At 32.7% G+C, this 20,629-nt stretch overlaps 2 protein-coding genes across 8 annotated transcripts in view; one reads left to right on the top strand and one right to left on the bottom strand.

Moving 5' to 3' along the window:
- LOC408944 (probable JmjC domain-containing histone demethylation protein 2C) overlaps positions 1-14,048 on the bottom strand; it is a 254,311-nt gene extending 240,263 nt beyond the window's left edge. For 2 of the 4 annotated variants that reach the window (XM_006560130.3, XM_006560131.3), the window contains exon 1: positions 13,230-14,046. In XM_006560130.3, coding sequence (XP_006560193.2) covers positions 13,230-13,385 — 156 coding nt within the window. In that variant the 5' untranslated portion in view covers positions 13,386-14,046. Of the gene's footprint in view, positions 1-13,229 lie in introns of all 4 variants that reach the window. The other 2 variants (XM_026441946.1, XM_026441945.1) reach the window with 2 other exon arrangements.
- Positions 14,049-16,163: 2,115 nt separating this feature from the next.
- The window catches only part of LOC408942 (receptor expression-enhancing protein 2), a 35,665-nt gene continuing 31,199 nt past the window's right edge, over positions 16,164-20,629 (top strand). For 2 of the 4 annotated variants that reach the window (XM_026441593.1, XM_026441590.1), the window contains exon 1: positions 16,342-16,935. Coding sequence is in view for 1 of the 4 variants with exons in the window: in XM_026441591.1 (XP_026297376.1) it covers positions 16,289-16,320 (32 nt within the window). In the remaining 3 variants the exon portion in view is untranslated. Of the gene's footprint in view, positions 16,321-16,341; positions 16,936-20,629 lie in introns of those variants that run through there. The other 2 variants (XM_026441591.1, XM_026441589.1) reach the window with 2 other exon arrangements.

Below are 20,629 nucleotides of genomic sequence, written 5' to 3'. Positions count from 1 at the left end.
ACTCTTCCCCGAAATAATTTAAATCTAAACGATTTTTTAGTTTTTTATTTTAGGATTAGATGGAAACAAGCTTGATCCAATGATTTTTAGAAAAATTATTCCGTTTTAAAAAAACGGATATATGAAATCAGAGTTTGTTACAATGTTAATGAAACAAAGAATCGAAACGTCTGTATTCATTACGTCTGCATTTTAACCAAGTTTCTATATCTTTGCTGGGAAAATTATGTAATAATTAAAAGTGAACATTCTGATAATTTTTATCGAAAATTATTCGTCGTTTGTTCACCGTTTCTTCAATTCGTATGGAAATTGCAACAAAAGTAATTGTTTCGGCAAATGATAATGCAAATAAAGGAAATATAACGAAACGCGAGAAAAGGTTTTCGAAATAAACAATGTTGCCTTTAAATGTTTTATATATATATATATATATATATATATATATATATATATATATAATCGAGTTGCATTTTGCAGAATATTTAATGTGTCGAGGAAAATTTGCGAATACGATATTAACAATAATATTATACTGGCAATTTAAAATCATTAAAACGAGTATTCTTTCATAATCGAATCATTGAACGCAAGATTTTTCAAAATTTAACGAAAAGTGTCGTAGTACAAATAATAAATAAATATTTATGAAGAACAATAAGTAAAGAAAAAAATGATAGTTTAAATAAATATTTGACTGGCAAAAATCTTGAAAAAAGGAATGAATTCAAAAAATTTGGAAAAAATAAATATTATTTTTTAAAAATATTTTATAACGTTTCCAAACAGCATTTTATTTTTTTTTACTATTTCACTTATATTGTTTTAATTTTGATTTAATATCTCATGGTATTTTCCGTTTCAAAAAGCACATAATTTATTAAAAATCAAAAGATGAAGAGAAACTTGATCCCTGTCTCTCTTATCTTATTCGAAGTAGCAAATGAAAATTTTCATAATTCCTAATATCTAGGACAGTTTCTCAACCATTTCCGGTTATCAACACACACACACCAGATAAATAAAATTTCTCAACCGTTTTCACGTCAGAACAATGTAAAATTATTGTAATAGATTTTCACGGTGGATCATCATAATATTCAGGACGAAAATTTGTATTTAAATACTAGAATTTACAACACTCTTTATATATTTTTCTCTTTATTTAAGAAGAAAAATAAAAATAATATTAAGACAATTAAGACAAATACCGATTCTTCTTCGTATTCATCGACATTTTCTAATGAATTGCACTTCTCAACGATCATTTTATCATAAATAATAAGAACAATGTAAAATTATTGTAATAGATTTTCACGGTGGATCATCATAATTTCCAGGACGAAAATTTGTATTTAAGTACTAGAATTTGCAACACACTTATTAAAATATCTTTGTATATTTTTCTTTTTATTTAAGAAGAAAAATAAAAATAATATTAAGACAATTAAGACAAATATCCATTCCTCTTCGTATTCATCGACATTTTCTAATGAATTGCACTTCTCAATGATCAATAAATATTAACAAGCCAAATTTAAGTTGGACAAGTTTAGATAAAATTTTGATAAAATCAACAGCATTGTATGATCGAGGAATAATAAAGACCTGGACGATAATTTATATCAATACAAGAGAGATTTATAGATCATTAACGATTCTAATATATCCTTTTCGCTCAACTAGTTCGCGATTATTTAAAAGTTCGTTAAAAAGTGTGACGGATCACGCGGGATTGTCTTTGTTCCGCGAGAATAAAGTATCCTCGAAACTGCAACTCCAAACCGAAACAGGATTGTTTCAGGGAGGGGAGAGCCATTGTCCGCTCGCGTTACGATTCATCATTTCGAAAGAGCTTCATCATTTTTCATTTTCGAATTTTTAGCATCACCGTGAACGGAAAATCCGGCCAGATTATCCCTTCGAAAATCTGACTTTTCCATTCCCTTCTTCATTTGAAAAACAAAATGAATCCTGCCAAATGAATCCGAATCTTAAACTTATTTCTCAAGGGATTTTTCAAAATTACGCGAGACGAGGAGGACAAATTAGATTCACTTTTATTTAGTCGAGGCTCGGAGTTGTTACAATTGTTAAAATTTTAGAAAAACATAAAATGATTATTGTCATATACGTTTTTATTTATCGCTTTATACTTTAACAATAAAATATATAAAATAACGCTATAATAAAACTTTATTTTATCTAATTATATTACAAAACTATTACTATTCAATTCTAATATCACACAACGTAATTTATAATATACTAACATTTAATGGAAATATAAATTGAACACGAGAAATCATTCCATGTTACTAGCACGGAACCGAATAATACAAATACAAACATCCATTCCTAATTTACTGGAAGACGAAATCTTCCGTAGGGAAAATTTGCAGAAAGATAAAAACCGCGTCGCACAACGTCTGTCCACACTTTCTCCGTTGGAATCGCTTTCCACGTGGAAAAGAAAAAAACGCGCGTAAATTTCACACGTTGAAATCTTATTTGCGCGTCTTTCCGGAATCCCCGACCGGGCGCAAGTAGAACGACTCACCAACTCGGCCCGAAGTGGTTTTCGCGCGAAGGAAAGTCGCGTGGGCGCGACGACGAGGACGGTTGCATAACGTCGGGCGGGCGAAATATTTGCTGGATCGGAAAGAGCAGGATCTGTCCATCCTCGGGACGAACACCGTCTTCCGAGGAAGGGGGATCCCGTCCGTTGGATAAGCGCATCGAACCGTATCATCCTCTAACCGGCGGCCGTTGCACCCGGATTTTAATATTAGAATATATACAGGCAGGATATAATGACAGGGCCCCTCGAAATAAACGTCCGCGATCGGTTTCCACGACGTCAATCATTACGGTTCGAATATTTGCGCAACGAAATTGATACTCTCCTCCTCCTCCTCCGGGTGAAACGTGACACGAAATTTCACGCGGTTCCGCCGCGTTCGATTCGAGGTCGTTGCACCACATACGCGCTGATCCATGCGTTTCCAATTCGTAGATTTGTCGGATATTGTATACACTCGCGCGTGCAAAGCGATCGCATCCCTTTCGGTATTTTTAAATTGACGATTTTTAATTCGTATATCGTTGTATATAAAATAAAGATTTTTTTTGAGAATTGAATTTTCTTTCTCCAGGAAAATCTAGAATGAATATTGATTTTCTGAATTTATTAATATGAACGTATATATATAATCGTGGGACGTATAAATGAAAGATTGCATTTCATTTTCATCGCAATTAAAAATGCGTACCTAGGAATGAATTTAAAATTTTTCTAATTACTGAAAATATATTGATGTTCATCAAGATAATGCATCCAAGTACAATAATTTTTATACACGGAGGATCAAAAATTTTTTAGCTTCACATCGATTGCCCATTATTTTTTTTCCCCTGCTTAATAATTTCCAACCATTTTGCACAAAGTCGTAGTATTTTTGCCAATTTCTGTTACATGACTGGTTATTGTAACGCCCAACGATTAATGTGATGTAATCTTTATTACGTCGTCTTTGAGACCATTAAAGGTTAGGTAATATATCGGATTAAGCTGACGTCAGTAACGTTTAATCGATTCAGTTATAATGTAGTAATATTATTGATAATAAAATTTACAACGAAACACAATAGTTTTCAAACGTGTAACGCGAAAGGAAAAGAGAGAAAAATAATCTTAGCTTGGAAGAACGATTTCTCTATTAGATAATCGAAGACTTGAGAATCATAGTGATCGAACTAAGTTAGTCAAATAATATCGAGCTTAACTTTCGAACAAATAAATTCTTACTTAAATTTTTCAATCAGGCGTTCCCTAACTTTTAATTCTTGAATTAACCATCGAAACAAGTCGCATCTTCAATAACAAAAAAAGAAAAAGAAAAAGAACATAGGAAACACATAGGGAACGAACAATTTCCCTTCTCCCCGTTTAGCGAATAAAGCTCGTTAGCTCGGCTCGGTCGAACGGTTAGGCGATCTCCTTAACGAGTTGAGCGAACCATATCGCCACGAGGCGAGGAGAGAGAGAGAGATTTTCTTTCCGAGCGGCGAGTTTTGGAAATCATCCGGCCGAGCTCGATCCTCTCTGAGCAGCAGAGTGTAAAGGAGGAGGCTCCTCCTGGTCCAGGAGGCGACTCCTAGAAATAACATCTTCGGCCGACCCCATGGCTAATGATACACCGTCCACACTCTTTTGAACCCGTAAAGGGCAAAGCGAATTCCCTGCTCGTTTCGCTTTGAACCAACTTGCTTATTAAACTTGCGCATAATTCCTCACACGTGCCTCCAATGAAATAATAACATCGAGACTTGTCAAGGATAGATTTAGATTTTTCTTTTTCTATTATTTTTAGAATGAGAGACGTTCTTTCCTTTATTCTTTTCTTTTTTATTCCCGCGAGGCGAAGCCGCGACCGGTAGTTCATCGCGTCTTAAGGTGAATGGAATTCTTCCATAAAGAGGAGGCGAGAGAAGGGGAAGGAGGACGAAGAAAATCTCGGTCTTTCCACGGCCAGAATTCTCTCCTTGGCTTTCCTTCGAATTCCTCTCGGCAAATGGAGCATAAATTACGAAAGACCTCGGCTTTTATCTCTTTTCAACGAGGATGTAATCGCGCGGGTGAGGAACATCCTTCCTTTTTATTACCCTCCCCTTCCTTTCGATCTGGAAAATTTCGAAACGGACCACCCTCGAACGGCATAGACGATCTCAGGATGATACCAAGCTCTTGTTTCCTCAGATTTTATCCTTTGTAATTTACCATTAGCGGAATTGGAAATTGAAATTTCCAATTTCTTTTTCTTAATTTTTTCAAAAATCCGATCACATTCATCGTGTCAGCTTCGTCGATTCCAAAAATTCTCGCGCGATATCAAGGACCGATCCGAGGCGAATATAAATGTTCCATCCGATCGTAAATAGGTCGAAACAACTCCCCCCTCCTCCCTGGTGGGAGCGACCACCTTTTTCGTGCACCTGCCACGTCCACGGGGAAGCACCGTTATGCAGCACGTACGAGGCGCATCGACGCGCACGAATCTCCTGGAATACGTGTTCCAGAGAAAGAAGAAGAAGAAGAAGAAGAAGAAGAAGAAGAAGGAGAGGGGGATGACCGATCAGCCCAAAATTATTGCCAACTCCGTACCCCAAAATTTGCGGTCGACGAGTTACGTACGGAACCTAACACTTTCCAGTAATTCCCGACAGTTAGACGTTAGTTTTCTTTTTTTGGAAGAAGATTACTCGGTCGGGGAGGATGGCGAGGAGTCAGCTGTTTTCGACGAACCGTAAAGAAATCGTCCCTGGAATGGCCCCTGCGTGGGAAATCTTTCCTTTTATTTCGATTGCGTAATGACGATTGACGATTGATGATTTCTTGAAGAAGAAGTGTTATGTGAAAAGAGATATTCAATATAATACGATTAAAACACAATGACGTAGTTTTTTCTTTCTTCTTCTCGATATCAGTTTAGATTTATTATAATTTTAAATCGATGCATTCTATTTTTAAAAACGTGTTCAATCAAATGTTTACTCGAATGACGCAATGTGAATTTTTTTTTCACGTTGAATAAAAAGTAAGTAGTTTTGGTTAGGATCTCGTTATCACGGGGAATATATATATTAGAGATTGAAATAATAATATTTGAAAAAAAATATCATTATCGCACGTGATACACGTGTTTTATAACAGTTATTACAGATATTATCTTAAAGTAACGTTAAGTTTATCATAAAGGGTATATATAACATATTCGTACATAATTCTCGGGTTAATTTTCACTTTCTCTATCTTTTAACATTCTTTTTTTTAAACGAGTATTAAAGGAAGCATAAATTCTATATATTTCAGAATCGTTTGTATTCGATTATTCACAATGTTCAACGACAAGTTCACGATTCTTCAGTTGAGCAAATAATTTCGTTCTATTTTATTACGTTACGTTATCTCCAATAAAAAATTCCAGTTTTGTTATTTTTCTTTTTTCTTAAATATATGTATATAACGATTTAAAAATATCTCCTGTATGTTTGTCATTTAGCCAAGAACCTGTCGACCGGTACATTTTTATTATCTTATGATAACTGAAGTTAAATTTATATTATAGAAAATGTTTATTTAGTTGTGAAGTTCCAATATACGTCATATTTACGGATTAAGAAAATATTGATCATTTTGAAATATTTTTAATAAATAAAATTTGAGCAAATATTTTCTATATACCGATAACTAATTATTTTATTAATATATATATAATATTTTTTATTAATATTAATAATCGTTTAAACTTAAATAAATTTATTAAATTAATCGATAATTTTTTCGTTTTCTATTTACAAACTTGAAACTTTATTATTTTTTATTAATCAATTCTCAAGATTAAATTTTATATATATATATATATATATATTATTTTTCATCGATTATATAAATTTAATTTGAATTCGCGATACGGGCAATGAAATGCAATAAAATGGTATAATTAAAATTCACGAATTAATTAAATCCTAATCAAAATCTGGAAACGTCGGAACAAAGGATATTCTCCATTCGCGCAGAGATCAAATTCCTGCGAAACAATTTTTCCATCCAATTAAACGCGTCGAGACGAGAACGAGAACCTTTCTTTCTCTTCAAACGTGCATTTTCTAAGCCAAAGATGCGTTCTCTTACTTTCGCTTCGAATCGATCGTATCGCCATTTGCGGATAAAACTAAAACAGACAGCTCTAACGATTTTCAGAATTAATTTTATTCAATTTCAATTTTTGGAAATTGTGGAAATTACGTCGCAAAATGTAATGATTAAAGATTGTAGAAAATGGTCGGCACACGTGTAAAAAAACAAACACGGACACATATTTGAGAATGATTTCCAATGTATTTTTATTCTTCGCCTCAAGTCTGAATTTTTAATAAAGTAAAAATTGTTTATCACATTCGGCTCGAGAGATAAATGGATGGAAAAATATTGATTTTTTGCACATGGAAGAATATTTCGAAGAAAACAATCTTTTTTTTTTTTTTTTTTCTAACATCCTCGTCAATTTCCCGCCACACTTGTTAATTCTTGCAAAAATTAAACTTCTCGATTCATCATCGCAAGAGTCTCTTTCGCTCAAGATTACAGTTTGAAGATTATTCTATTTTTAACATGCATGCGGGTAAAAAAACTTGTCGCAAAGTATTTGCCTTAATATTTGTAGAGAACACATTTTCATTCTCTATTAGTCTTCCACTCGAAGAAAATAAACTAAGAATCTTCATCTACTCGTTCCTTGCATATAACTCGGCATAAAAATCATATGATAATGAATTAAATTTGATTTAATATCAGGATAACGTACCACTCGATGTAATAGACGAAAATAAATTCTCTTAAATTGGAAAATAAAAAAAATCAAAACTATCTAATATCCACTTTATACCCTGTTGTTTCGTTTCATTCTATTTCTCACACCGAGTTTCCACAAATTTGTGGAAGAAAATTCGACGTATTATTTACCAACAGGCAACGAAATGTAAATTTTATAATTCACAATTCGCAGGGATCGCTCGTTCCGTTTACTTTCCTTTCCTTTGCTTTCCAAGGATCACATACATTACGAGTACGTGCTCATACAGCTAAAGAGTTGCCATATATTTCGTACGTGACCGTTTGAATTAATCTCGAGAAACACAGCATATACATATATGTGTGTCACACGATCGATGACTTCGACACAAATACGCAAAGCACAGGATCTATTGTTTATCCGATCGAGCGAGCCAGAACCGTATCATTTTTAAGGAAGGAGAAAGCGAACGACGAGCAATTCAATGACCTCGGGCCGCGGCTCGATGCCAGAGCAGCGAATGACCTCCGACTGGCAAATAGTAAACAGATGTCAACTAAATTCACCGCGAAGACCAGACACCCACAAGTTGGCGCCACCATGGATTCGCAGACGAAAATTCGATCGGACCAATTTCATCGTTTCACGGTTCCTCCACGAATATATTCAATCTCTGACGAGCTTATCTGCGTGCAACGTTTCGATTAACGATAATCCGTGTGCGATTAATCGATAAAGCAGTTTAGAACACAACTTGAGAGATGGTAATGGCAAGAGTTCATCTTTTCTTTTTTTAATGAAAGTGTGATAAATGAAACATTTAAATACCGAAGATTGAATGAAAGGTTTTATGAATCGTTAATTATCGATGATAACTTGGCGTTTTTATTGTCCATTTAATAAATAAAGGCTTAGTTTGTACAAAGGTTATGTCGTGTTCTATGATAATTTATTGTAATTATACACAGTTTAAATACATATATATTGTTTAACTAAACTTACTAATCTTGTATTATCTTATAAAATTAATGAAAGGAGAATTAGACAATTGTTAATTTAATTTTATATTGATTTGATATAAGATAAAATACTGTTATCAACGACTAAAAAATTGGTAATTTATTTATCAATAGAAAATATTAAAGTTTTAATAGAAATAAGTATCTTAAAATTTTTATTTTTTCCTAAAATTATCTGCAACTTTTTAACTTTTTGTTAGAATAAATAAATAATAAAAAGAAAATGTCCAAGAAAATTTAAAAAATCAGCTTATCATTCATCGAAGTACTCTGATACTATTAATTATTGCATTGTTTCTGCAACCCTTGCACGTATGCGAAATAATTATGCATGTAATATATTTGAACGTGGAGAATCGTATCTAAAATATTTTACTCCATGCATTATACTATGTATATTTGACTACTAAATTGTATTTAAATTCAAATTGAATGGCGGAGAAAATTAATGTTGCTTTTTCGCGAACAAAACAATTTCATCGATCGTACGATAGGGTTCTGATTGAAATGAAATATTAATGTTTGCGTTAATAATATTAAATATAAATGTTAAATATTAGAATTAAAATTTCATTTATTCAGAAATTAGGCATGTGCTTCGATAAATGAAATATTTATATTTTCGTTTCGATTTTTGCAATGCTCGTTTAAAAAAACTTTGTAGAAAAGAAATAATTCGCGAAAATTTTCAGCCGAGTCGTATCAAATAACAGGTTGAATTAAAAACTTTTTACATTTAATTATATTATATATTTTATTAAACAAATATAAATATTAAAAGAATGGCACTTTTCGAAATTTTGTGCTATTTTTCCTAGTAGAATCCTAAAAAATATATATTTAAATAATTTACGAAAAAATATTGAAAAAATAATGATACGAATTTATTTTTACTCAACTAATTGATCCAATGATTCGAGATGAATGATAAAAATAATTAATGTCTCTTTTCCCCGATTGAAACAATTTTATCGATCGTTTATATTCAGACTTTACGCTCTTTAATTACTTTAATTGGTTAAATTTCATTAATATAAATATCACATAAAGGAAAAATAAAAATTTTAATTTTTTATCACAAAAACGATTACAATCACCGTTGGCTAATAATTTATCGAAACCTTTTACCGTAGTTTCTTATGAAATAAAACAAAGAAAAAAATAAGCAGATTTCGAAATTTTTAAGTTTCTAGAATTCTAAAAAATTAATCGTCTCTAATAAATTTCAAGTTAAAAATAACTGTTCTAAAAAATGGACTTAATTAAATTTGAATTTCAATTTCGAATTTCTGAAATCTTTCTGAATTTTTGTCTGAATCAAAATCATTATCACGAAAAATAACTTTACGCGTTAATGAAAAAAACGAGTGAATAGAAAATCTAATTAAAAATTATTATCAAAACTGTACTCCAACTTAAGCGTTTCCCTTTAAATGAACGCTATTCGTGATAAAGAGTCAAAGGATACATCTCATTCCCTGTGAATTATTTAGATAAACTAATAATTAATGAATAAAAAAAAATATAAATTCCAATCACAAACTCTTTTTCCTTTCATGAATGCAATCAAAATAAGAAAAGAATCTTTAAAGAACTAAATTATTTAATTTCATAATAATATTATACATGATATTTAAATAAATTTTACCAATATAACCAAAATTGATATAATCGTTAAGATATTTTTCAATTTATATAAACTGGAGAGCAACAATTTAAAAATTGTTGATCCCAATGGTATATAATTTCTTTAATTATTAAATGACATAAAAAAAAGAATTCGTGGTGCATGTTTGAACAAACATTTCCAACAAACATCTTACAAAAACAATGTATAAAAACATTTTGTTCACGCAACTAAAGTAACATAATTCGAGAAACATTTGGGTTTTATTTCGGTTTCAAGGTTATAGTTGTTGCTAGCAACAAGTTGTCCATACAGAAGACACTTTGTTCCAAACTGCGAACCTTGTCTGAAGAAGACTTGCTCCTTGCAACAAGACAAAATTTTTCACTTTTCATTTCGCTTTTATTATATCATTTATTATAGAAAAGATCCATTCCAAGACCTATTCCATCCTATCTACTGTTCAATTAGCTCAATAAATCAATCATTGTTCCATATTTTGAATACTTTACACACCTAATATACGTAATATAATTATTATTGATATCGATATTGAAAAATATTTTCTCCTATTTCTAAATCAAAATAGGACGAAGAATCCTAGACGAACGATCGACAACAAGCAACGATTTTTTGAAAAAAACATGGAATATTAATAAAAATATTTCTCGTTGTTGCTTCGTTCGAAGACCCAGTTTAATAATAATCACGTTGTATACAATAAAATATAGTAGAAACGTATATTTATCCTTTGCAAACGTAGAAAAAAATCTATTTTTTTTCCTAAACGACGAGATTAAAAAAAAAAAAAAATGATGTATGTACATTGTTCAAGTTTGAAACGAGAGAATCACGGCCTTTGGTCAAGCTTAATTGACAAAAACCAATTGCGTACCTCTTGTGTTTTGCGACGTATGCATGTGCACCGACAACGTCCTCGAAATCTGAAATAGTTATGACTTCGCGATAACAGAAAAAAAAAAAAGCTCTCGGGTACGATAGCTTATGTAATCTGATAGAAACAGTGCTTTATCCTATAGCTTCTTTCCCTTTTTTTTTTTTGCCTCGTAATTTTGTTTTTGCCAATCGATTTGTTGTTGTCCTTCTATCGACTTCGATCAACAATTTTCTTATTCTGAATCTTGAAAACTTGTATGATAATAACAATCGAAACACAGTCTCCCGCGAAAAATGACGCAAGGATTTCCTGCTTCTGGTAAATACCAGTTTTAAAAGCGATTACGCTGATATTAATCTAAATGAGACATGACCAATGTTGCCAACGACTGTCTATTTAAATATGGTTTAATGAAAAATTCAATATTATTTTTCTTATTTTTCGAAAAGACAATACAATTAGAATATATATTGGAATCGACGTAAAAAGAATGATAAATGTTTTTCGATTAAATTTTTAAAATGTCGTATATTTAAACTCGCATAAATTTATTTTTTTTAACTTCATACCTTGTATAAAGCTTAATTAATTTATCCGTTTTAAATAATTTACTTTTGGTTTCGGTGAAAATATATTCGCGTAGTTAAACTTTCAAAAAAAAGAAAAGAAAAGAAAAGAAAAGAAAAGAAAAGAAGAGAAATGCAAACAAAAATATTGCGTTATGAAAAATTCATATAACGTAAAAAATAAATTTATGTTGCAATTTTTTTAATTATAAATTTTACTTATTATGTACGAAAAAACAGGCTTATTTAATTTAGAAAATTTAATTTACAAAACAAATTATAAAATAAAAAAAAATTTATTAAAATTCGTAAAAGATTTATGTATAATAATTTTTAATTGCGTTTAAAAAATAAATTTTTATCATCTGCACGAATGTCTTCTAAAATAATATTTCCTCGTATCCTATATTTGCCAATGACCAGATGTTTTCATTGTCTGAAACCTCTTAGACATTGCCATAACTTCAAACTTCCTTGGATTTTTCCAATTTACTTTTCCTTATAAGATAAATAGATTTCATACGAAGTTCGTATATCGAGATCGAAATTACAAGAAAGTTACTCGTTTCTTGATGTTATTTCATAATAAAACAGGGAAGAATGATTTATAAATGAATTTGGCGAAGTTTAAGAGAATCGAATATATATAGAATTAAATATAGAATTGAAAATTTTCGACATTTGACGTTATATCGCTTTAATTGCTACAAAAATTTAATGAAAATATTGATAGCTATATTATTAATAAATTATTAATAGAAAAAAAAATTATTCTGATACGAGAAATCGAATTAGATTATTTGTTAACCTCGTTCTGAATTTTATATAAAAATAAACTAAGAAGAAAAAATTTATAAATATTTTTAAAGACAAACATTTATCGAATATGTAAAAAAAATAAGGATTCCCCATAAGATTATACAAATTATAATTAATTTTGAATAATTTCTAACTAAATTCTATCTTTTTCAATTATAAAACATATTTTGAATAAAAAATCCAATGAAATAATTATATTATTTTTCACTTATTATATTTGTTCAATTTCATACACGAATCTCTCTAGAAATAATTTCGATTAAATATCTCTTAATATTATAATGTATAATTATAATATAATAATATAATAATTGAATAATAATATAATAATTGAAATGATATTGAAACGACAAGAGAAAGAAACAGATGAAACTATGAAATTCTCCTTGAATTTAATTCGCAAATCGGGATGTAAATAAGGCAATAATAATGCCTCTGATGAAGACTCTTTGTAAAACTCTAAATAAATATATAATTAAAAAATAAAATAAATATTACGAAAGGATACGCGTTTATATTACGATTTTCGTCATAAAGTTTAAAATAATTTATCGAGTAAAAATTTTTTTTCAAATACACTCGATTGCTATATTTCGATAGAACTTTCACTGTCGTTACGTGTCGTAAGAAAAGAATGTTTAAATATTAAATAAAAACTTGACGTAAGTATCGATCGTAAAAAAAGACGCGTTAAATAGGGATCCTTTCCCGATATTAAAAAGGAGCGCAGATTTCTCGAATCGAGGTGAACAAGATTGTAGAACGCTAAGTTCGAATGTTCGAAAGGTCGGTCGCTAATGTAAACAGAAACAGCGTGTCGCGCGCACGATGCCAGATAGGCCGCATGCATCGAACCAAAGTTATTCCGCGTAGACCGAACGTGTTTCTAAACTGATTATAGAATTAATTAAAGAAGAAGAACGTGTTTCGTTCGATGATACTCACCTGAAGATCATGACAGCTGTTATCCCTGTGACTGGCAGCACGAATTACCCCCGCACGCCACCCCCACTCACTAATCTTATTCACCTTTAGCTTGGTGAAACCACTCACCGAGAGAAACCTCTTTCCCACGATCTCTTCGCGAAACTTGTACGCCATATTATGGATCGGCAACCGCGGCGTGTCGAATCCGCGAATTCGGATCGCCAGCCGGGTCTTCCAATCACCCTTTCTCCTTCTCCTCTATAAGTTTACTTCTTCTTCTCACTCTGCCTTCCTCTTTCTCTCTCTCTCTCTTTCTCTCCCTCTCTCTCTTCTTCTACCTCTATCTCTATTTCTATCTTGCTATTCTTCCCTCTCACTCTCACACTCTCTCCCTCTCTTTCTCTCTATCTCGCTTTCTCTCTCCCCCACGAACTGTGCCGTTCTCTTTTCCTCTATTCCGATCCTCCAGCGAGCGTGCCTCTCCCCCAAAAAAGAAAACCCCACGTAGCACTGAACCGTAGAGAAGAACAATCGAGCACCGATCACCACTTCGTTATTTTTCACCAAAACACAAGAGCACAGTCACTCGGAGATCTCTTCTCTTCTTCGTGATCACGACGGGCCAATAAACAACAGGGCCATGAGGCGCGCACGATCCTCCTCTCTCCTTTCTCTCTTTCTTCTCTCTTCCTTGGACGGTCGGCCACCAGCAGCAGCAGCCACTCCTTGCTCCTACATACGTGCGTCTGGACACACTGGACACCGTACACCGAAAACTTTCGGCGACCGTTCCAAACATACAACACACTTCGCTCTTTGACACCTTCCTCCCTCCCCTCCTTGTTCCCTTTTTTTTTTTTCCTTTTCCTCCGTCGCGCACCACGCAGCCGATCTTTCCCTTTTACAGTCCGCTCCACCTGCACGTCCGTCGTCGTTGTCGTCTCCCCGATGATGTCCCCCGCGCCGACAGGATTTCGCCTGCTCTCGCCACGTCCAGGACACGGAACGAGAGGCACTTTAAACTTCCGGCCGCACACCGTGTATACTGGACACACACTGCTCGGTTGACGGTAACGGTGGCAGCGCGGTAACCAAGCACTCCGAACGGTACCAGTGTGAACGTGAGAGTGACACACACATGACCGGCCAGTGATATCGCGTAGCGCGCACTGCGGGCGGACGGCAGGGAGGCACGGCTCCTTCCCGCGACTCCTACCCTCTCCCCCGCTTCACGGCTCGACCTCCCGCCATCCTCCTCTACCCTCGAACACCCCCAGGCTCCCGCCTGCTCCGACGTTCGCGCCGACGCTCCCGCCCCACCCCACCGCTCGCTCAGCCAAGCAACCGTGCCGCGCGCTACACCGCACCGCGCCGCGTCCCCACCAATCCCCCCCTCCCTATCTTCCACTATTTTTCCTCTTTTAGCCACACATCTCACCCTTCTCTCTCGTTCCCATCCACTCATCTTTCCTGCTTTCTTCGCCTCTTTTCTCTCCTCCTCTCGTTTCTCGTCCCGTCTTCTCTCATCTCGTCTCATCTTTTCTCCTCTTCTCCTCTCCGCTCTTTTCTCTTATCTCTTCTTCTCCTCTCCACTCTCTTTCCCCCTTTATCTCCTCTTCTTCTCTTCTCGCCGTCTTTTCTCTCCGTCTTACCACCGTCGCAGTGGTCGTTCTCTTGCATTGCTGCAACCTATGGCACGAGCGTGGGGTGAGGAACTCTAGGGCCGTAACACCAACCTCTGAAGAAATACAAGGGGCCGCGACTCTTGGTGGGATGGGATGAAATGTCGATTCAAGGATCGTATTACGGGGACAGGATCTGGAGACCAGGCGCCTTCTTCTGTTGCTATTCAATTTTCTAAATATAATTTTGGTATGAAGAATATAAATAAGAAACGAGTGCTTAAGGATTCTTTGAAACTTTCTTATGTGTTCGTTTGATCGTTGTCCTTGTAAAATCTATTTCTTCTTCTTCTTTTTTTTTTTTTTAAATAAAAAATGAACCGAGATGCATTTAGTCTATTATTATCAGTCGCGACACGCATCGCTATTCTTAATACAAAAAAATTGCTCTCTCATCGATCTTTGCCGCTCGATTTATTTGTTGGTGCAGGGCCAGTGGTCTGGAAACCGTTCCTTTACATTAGAAATTCATTTGGATGTATCTTTATAGTGGTTTCGATGAGTGGCATAATTTTAACTATGCTTTAAAATAAGTACACAAAAAGAATGATAAATGTATCCACGATAAATATAATATATCAAAAGATAAAAACCTTGCGTCTCTTAGAAGAAATTGTTTTTGAAAAAAATGTCAAAAAAAAAAATAATAAAATTTTCGTATATAAAATATTTATAACATTTAACAAATTTATATTAAAACGATTAAAATAAAATGTATTTAATGAATTTGATATTTTCTTGTTTCTATAAACATGTTTCAATATGTTTTAATTTTTTGTTAATAATGAATTCTATATTTTATGAATTTATCATCTTTTTTATTATATACTGTTTGTTATTTTTTATTCATTCAATATTCTATTATATAAGAATGGTAACGGTATTATATAAGAATATGTATAAAAATCTCACACAAAATTTTCAAGATAATAATAAATTGCTCGTATCGTATCTTTTCAATTTATATATAATTTTGAACAATTACACGATAATTTTGAACTAAAAATTGATATTAAATTAAATAAAATCACTTCGTTCGTGTTTCATCATTTAAAATTTAATAGTTTAAAATTAAACCGTGATATATATGTATAAATCTTATTAATTATAACGTTTCATCTCGATTTTTAATATCGCTACTAAAATAACGTTAAATATTTAATTTCTACGTCAAGATAAATTAATCGTCTGCCAACGATATTTAAAAATACCTAACGTTTATACAGCCCTGCAGTCACGTGACGAAAACACGACGTGACGTCACACGCGCAGCAGCAGCCAGCTGCCAGTCCAACATGGTTGACCTGTGAGCAGTGGTGTTACAAACGGCCGTCCGCATTAATTGCTCGTTTCTTTCGATCGCGCGTTACTTGTATAACGTTAAAAATCGTTAATATGATATCCTCGATCGTCTCGCGACTTGTCATGTGAGTATTTAAATTCCCAGTAATGGAAAGATGGAAGAAAATAGTGTGAAGAAAAAATTCAGTTACGCCTGGATTCTCGCCATCGTTAACTCAGGATTATCCGATTCTGTTTCTGTCAATTTGTAATTCAATTTAATTTCGTTCTCTCTCTCTCTCTCCGCTATGATATGATTATTATTATCTCTGCCTATGTCTTTTAACTCCTCGCTCCGAAAACTAAATTCGTGTAACGGTCTGAACGTCTAATACTCGCTATCCTTTTTTGTTTCATCCCTTTTTGACAAAAAAATTGTAAAGGGTGTCTCGTTGGCATGGTCATGTAAATGCGAATTGTATCAAAGGTGCCAGTGTTCCTAGTGAAAAAGCTGTTCACGACGATTCACGAAATCTGTTTCGGACAGTGAAGAAATTATGTCATCGCGTCGTCGCAACACGGCTCCAAGAAACATTTCCATGTTTGGTTACAAATTCTACAACCAAGTCTAACCAATTGCGGTCACATTTGAAAATTGTCACAAGTTGCACAAACGAGGTATCGATTTATTGCTGAAATTAATTCAAGGCGGTAACTGATACTTCTGTGTCAAGGCATTTCAAAAACCTTGGTCTGCGAAGGTAAGAGGAAATCTGTACATTTCATATTAGGGAAACGAAAAGAAAAAAAAAAGCGATCGTTTAAGAAGGGAATACGTGTCGATTTATATTACGCATAGAAATTAAATTTAAAAAAAAAAGTTTCCATTTAATTTATCGTATTTACATAAATAATTATAATACAATGGAATGAATTACACGAAAGCGTATAATTTTATCCTCGAAATGCCTATATCGCTTACATATACATTATCAAGCTTTGTAACGCGAACCTAACCTAACTCGTCGCTGCTGTGAGTCCTAACAGCAGGCGCCCACCCCACCATTATGGACGTATACTCGTGTTACGACACCTCGCGCATAAAAATTTATCGAGAATTTAAAATTTCTAATTTGAAATGTAAAAATTTATATATATATATATAGAGGGGGAAAATATTATTGGAGTATTTTGTAACGGCCGATACAAGTTTCTTTAGCCTCGATCGATTTTTCGTATTAGCACCTCGTACACCGATTTAAAGCTATGAAAGAGCTTGTTCAAACCTGTTTGGACACGTTCCACGATCTGAATCGATGCTCTTTTATTTCCTCTGGTCTTTGTTCCTTGTACTCATTTTCTGCATACGTCACATCAAATGTTTAAAAATAGTCGAATGTACTCGATGAAGGACAAAATCCACTCCCTTAGATCCAACGATAAAGAGTATTATTCCCAATATCAACCGATCAATCCGCTACGTAACAAAGAAATATTGACACATTTTATCTTATCTACGAAAATTCAAAACCTCTCTAATTATTTCTCAGCTACTTTGAGTCCTCGTTTTTCCGATTCTTTCTTATCTTCAATAAATATTTACATAGTTTCTTACTAATCTTTTCACAAATTTTTGGAAAAATTGGCAAAAATATCGAAGCAAAATAAGATTCTTATTTGGAAGAATTATTAATCTAATAGATTCAGAAAATGAAATAAAACAAATTGAACTGAAATTAACATCGAATAGTTTTTTATTAATCTTTTCACAAATTTTTGGAAAAATTTTGGATTCTTATTTGGAAGAATTATTATCTAATAGATCCAGAAAATGAAATAAAACAAATTGAATTGAAATTAACATCAAATAGTTTTTTATTAATCTTTTTGGAAAAATTTTTGGAAAAATTGGCAAAAATATCGAAGCAAAATAAGATTCTTATTTGGAAGAATTATTAATCTAATAGATGCAGAACAAATTGAACTGAAATTAACATCGAATAGTTTTTTACTAATCTTTTCACAAATTTTTGGAAAAATTGGCAAAAATATCGAAGCAAAATAAGATTCTTATTTGGAAGAATTATTAATCTAATAGATTCAGAAAATGAAATAAAACAAATTGAACTGAAATTAACATCGAATAGTTTCTTACTAATCTTTTCACAAATTTTTGGAAAAATTTTGGATTCTTATTTGGAAGAATTATTAATATAATAGATCCAGAAAATGAAATAAAACAAATTGAATTGAAATTAACATCGAATAGTTTTTTACTAATCTTTTCACAAATTTTTGGAAAAATTGGCAAAAATATCGAAGCAAAATAAGATTCTTATTTGGAAGAATTATTAATCTAATAAATGCAGAAAATGAAATAAAACAAATTGAACTGAAATTAATAATTTCGAATAATCGAATAATTTCTTACTAATCTTTTCACAAATTTTTGGAAAAATTGGCAAAAATATCGAAGCAAAATAAGATTCTTATTTGGAAGAATTGTTAATCTAATAGATGGAGAAAATGAAATAAAACAAATTGAACTGAAATTAACATCGAATAGTTTCTTACTAATCTTTTCACAAATTTTTGGAAAAATTGGCAAAAATATCGAAGCAAAATAAGATTCTTATTTGGAAGAATTATTAATCTAATAGATTCAGAAAATGAAATAAAACAAATTGAACTGAAATTAACATCGAATAGTTTCTTACTAATCTTTTCACAAATTTTTGGAAAAATTTTGGATTCTTATTTGGAAGAATTATTAATCTAATAGATGCAGAAAATGAAATAAAACAAATTGAACTGAAATTAACATCGAATAGTTTTTTACTAATCTTTTCACAAATTTTTGGAAAAATTGGCAAAAGTATCGAAGCAAAATAAGATTCTTATTTGGAAGAATTATTAATCTAATAGATGGAGAAAATGAAATAAAACAAATTGAACTGAAATTAATTAAATAAATGAGATCGAATGAGATTTTCTCACATGTAAGTCGCATAGTTTCGCATAGTTAGCTAAGTCATCAAAGATGAACGACTGATCAAGAATCAGCTGATCGGGAACTACGTCACAATGATAGGAAGTCGTTCCACCGTGGCGTCGCGCCTTCTCTTGTTAGGGAGCACGTTTTGTTTACGGAGTTCGCAAACTTATGCCTCCGATAACACACACGCGCACATACACACGCGCGCGCGTTGTTAACAGTCTTCTTGCCGAGACATGACTCATACCCGTTGTGCTTGACAATAAATTGAAACAAGCTGGGGAAACGATCGATTCCAGATCGAGCACAAGGCAAGCTTCTTAAAATTTCAACCGGTTCGCTCTTTCGATCGATTCATTCTATCGACGAAGCGATTAGAAATCTTACATTTAAAGATTTAAAGATTACGCTTCCGTAAATTTGTAACGAACAGGAACACGAAAAAAGCGGTGAAAAAATCAATACAACGGCGATACGAATTTAAATAGTGAAAAGAATATGGATGTAGGAATAATACCGAAAAAAAAAAAAAAAAAAAAAGAACAAAGAATGAGTCATATCATATATCTATGTATAAACAAGAATTATATACGTGTACATGTATTATAATATAAAGGAATGGAAACTAAGTTTCTATTATACGAGTGAAAATATGTCGAATAAATTTAGAAATCCTTCGCGCGAAACTTTGTTTAAATTTCTATCACGATGTTATGCCCATACGAATTTTATTTATACGAAATTATCCGAATATTATGTAAGCTTTTATTACCATCCAATATCTATTCTTATATTCTCTGATGCAAGATAAATTAATTTGTCGAACGGTAAACAATTATTGTGCTCGCAAAATTGTTTCAAATTTTTAATATTCGATAATTTTTTTCTTCTTCTTCAATTTTCTTCTCTAATTGAATGGAATTTGCTTGATTCGCGTGAACGAAGTTCAACGTCGCAACGTATTTTTAAATTTCTAGAAATTTCACAGGAAGAACGGTTATCCTGATTTTGGACTTAAAAACAATTCGAATAATAATAATAATTCGAAAAAAAAAAAAAGAAAAAAAGGAAACAATAGATTCTCTATTGCTAACCATATGGTTCATTCATTTGTGCATCACGATGTACCTCGGCCAATGTTTCGCTTCTCGTTAATGTCACGAAATGTTATCCCACTTTTATTATATCGCTTAAGAGGCATGACTCACGTGTGTTTAATAGTCTTTGTATACACGAACCATTGTCTTTTTGCCGCGTTTAAAACACACGAGTTCAGTTTCCTTTCACCTCGTCAACGCGTACTATCTCGCGCCCATGTCGAATGACTAAGAACCTTTGTCTCTTTCTTTCGCTTCTTCTACGTCATTCCTAATCATTATTAATTTTCTTCTGACCGATGAACAAAGATAGATATATCCATCCTATTATTTCCATTAACAGCTTTAACATCCTCGAGTTTC

The sequence above is a fragment of the Apis mellifera genome, linkage group LG7 (genome assembly GCF_003254395.2).
Source record: "Apis mellifera strain DH4 linkage group LG7, Amel_HAv3.1, whole genome shotgun sequence".
Lineage (NCBI taxonomy): Eukaryota > Metazoa > Arthropoda > Insecta > Hymenoptera > Apidae > Apis > Apis mellifera.
This window is presented reverse-complemented; position numbering and strand designations above follow the sequence as displayed.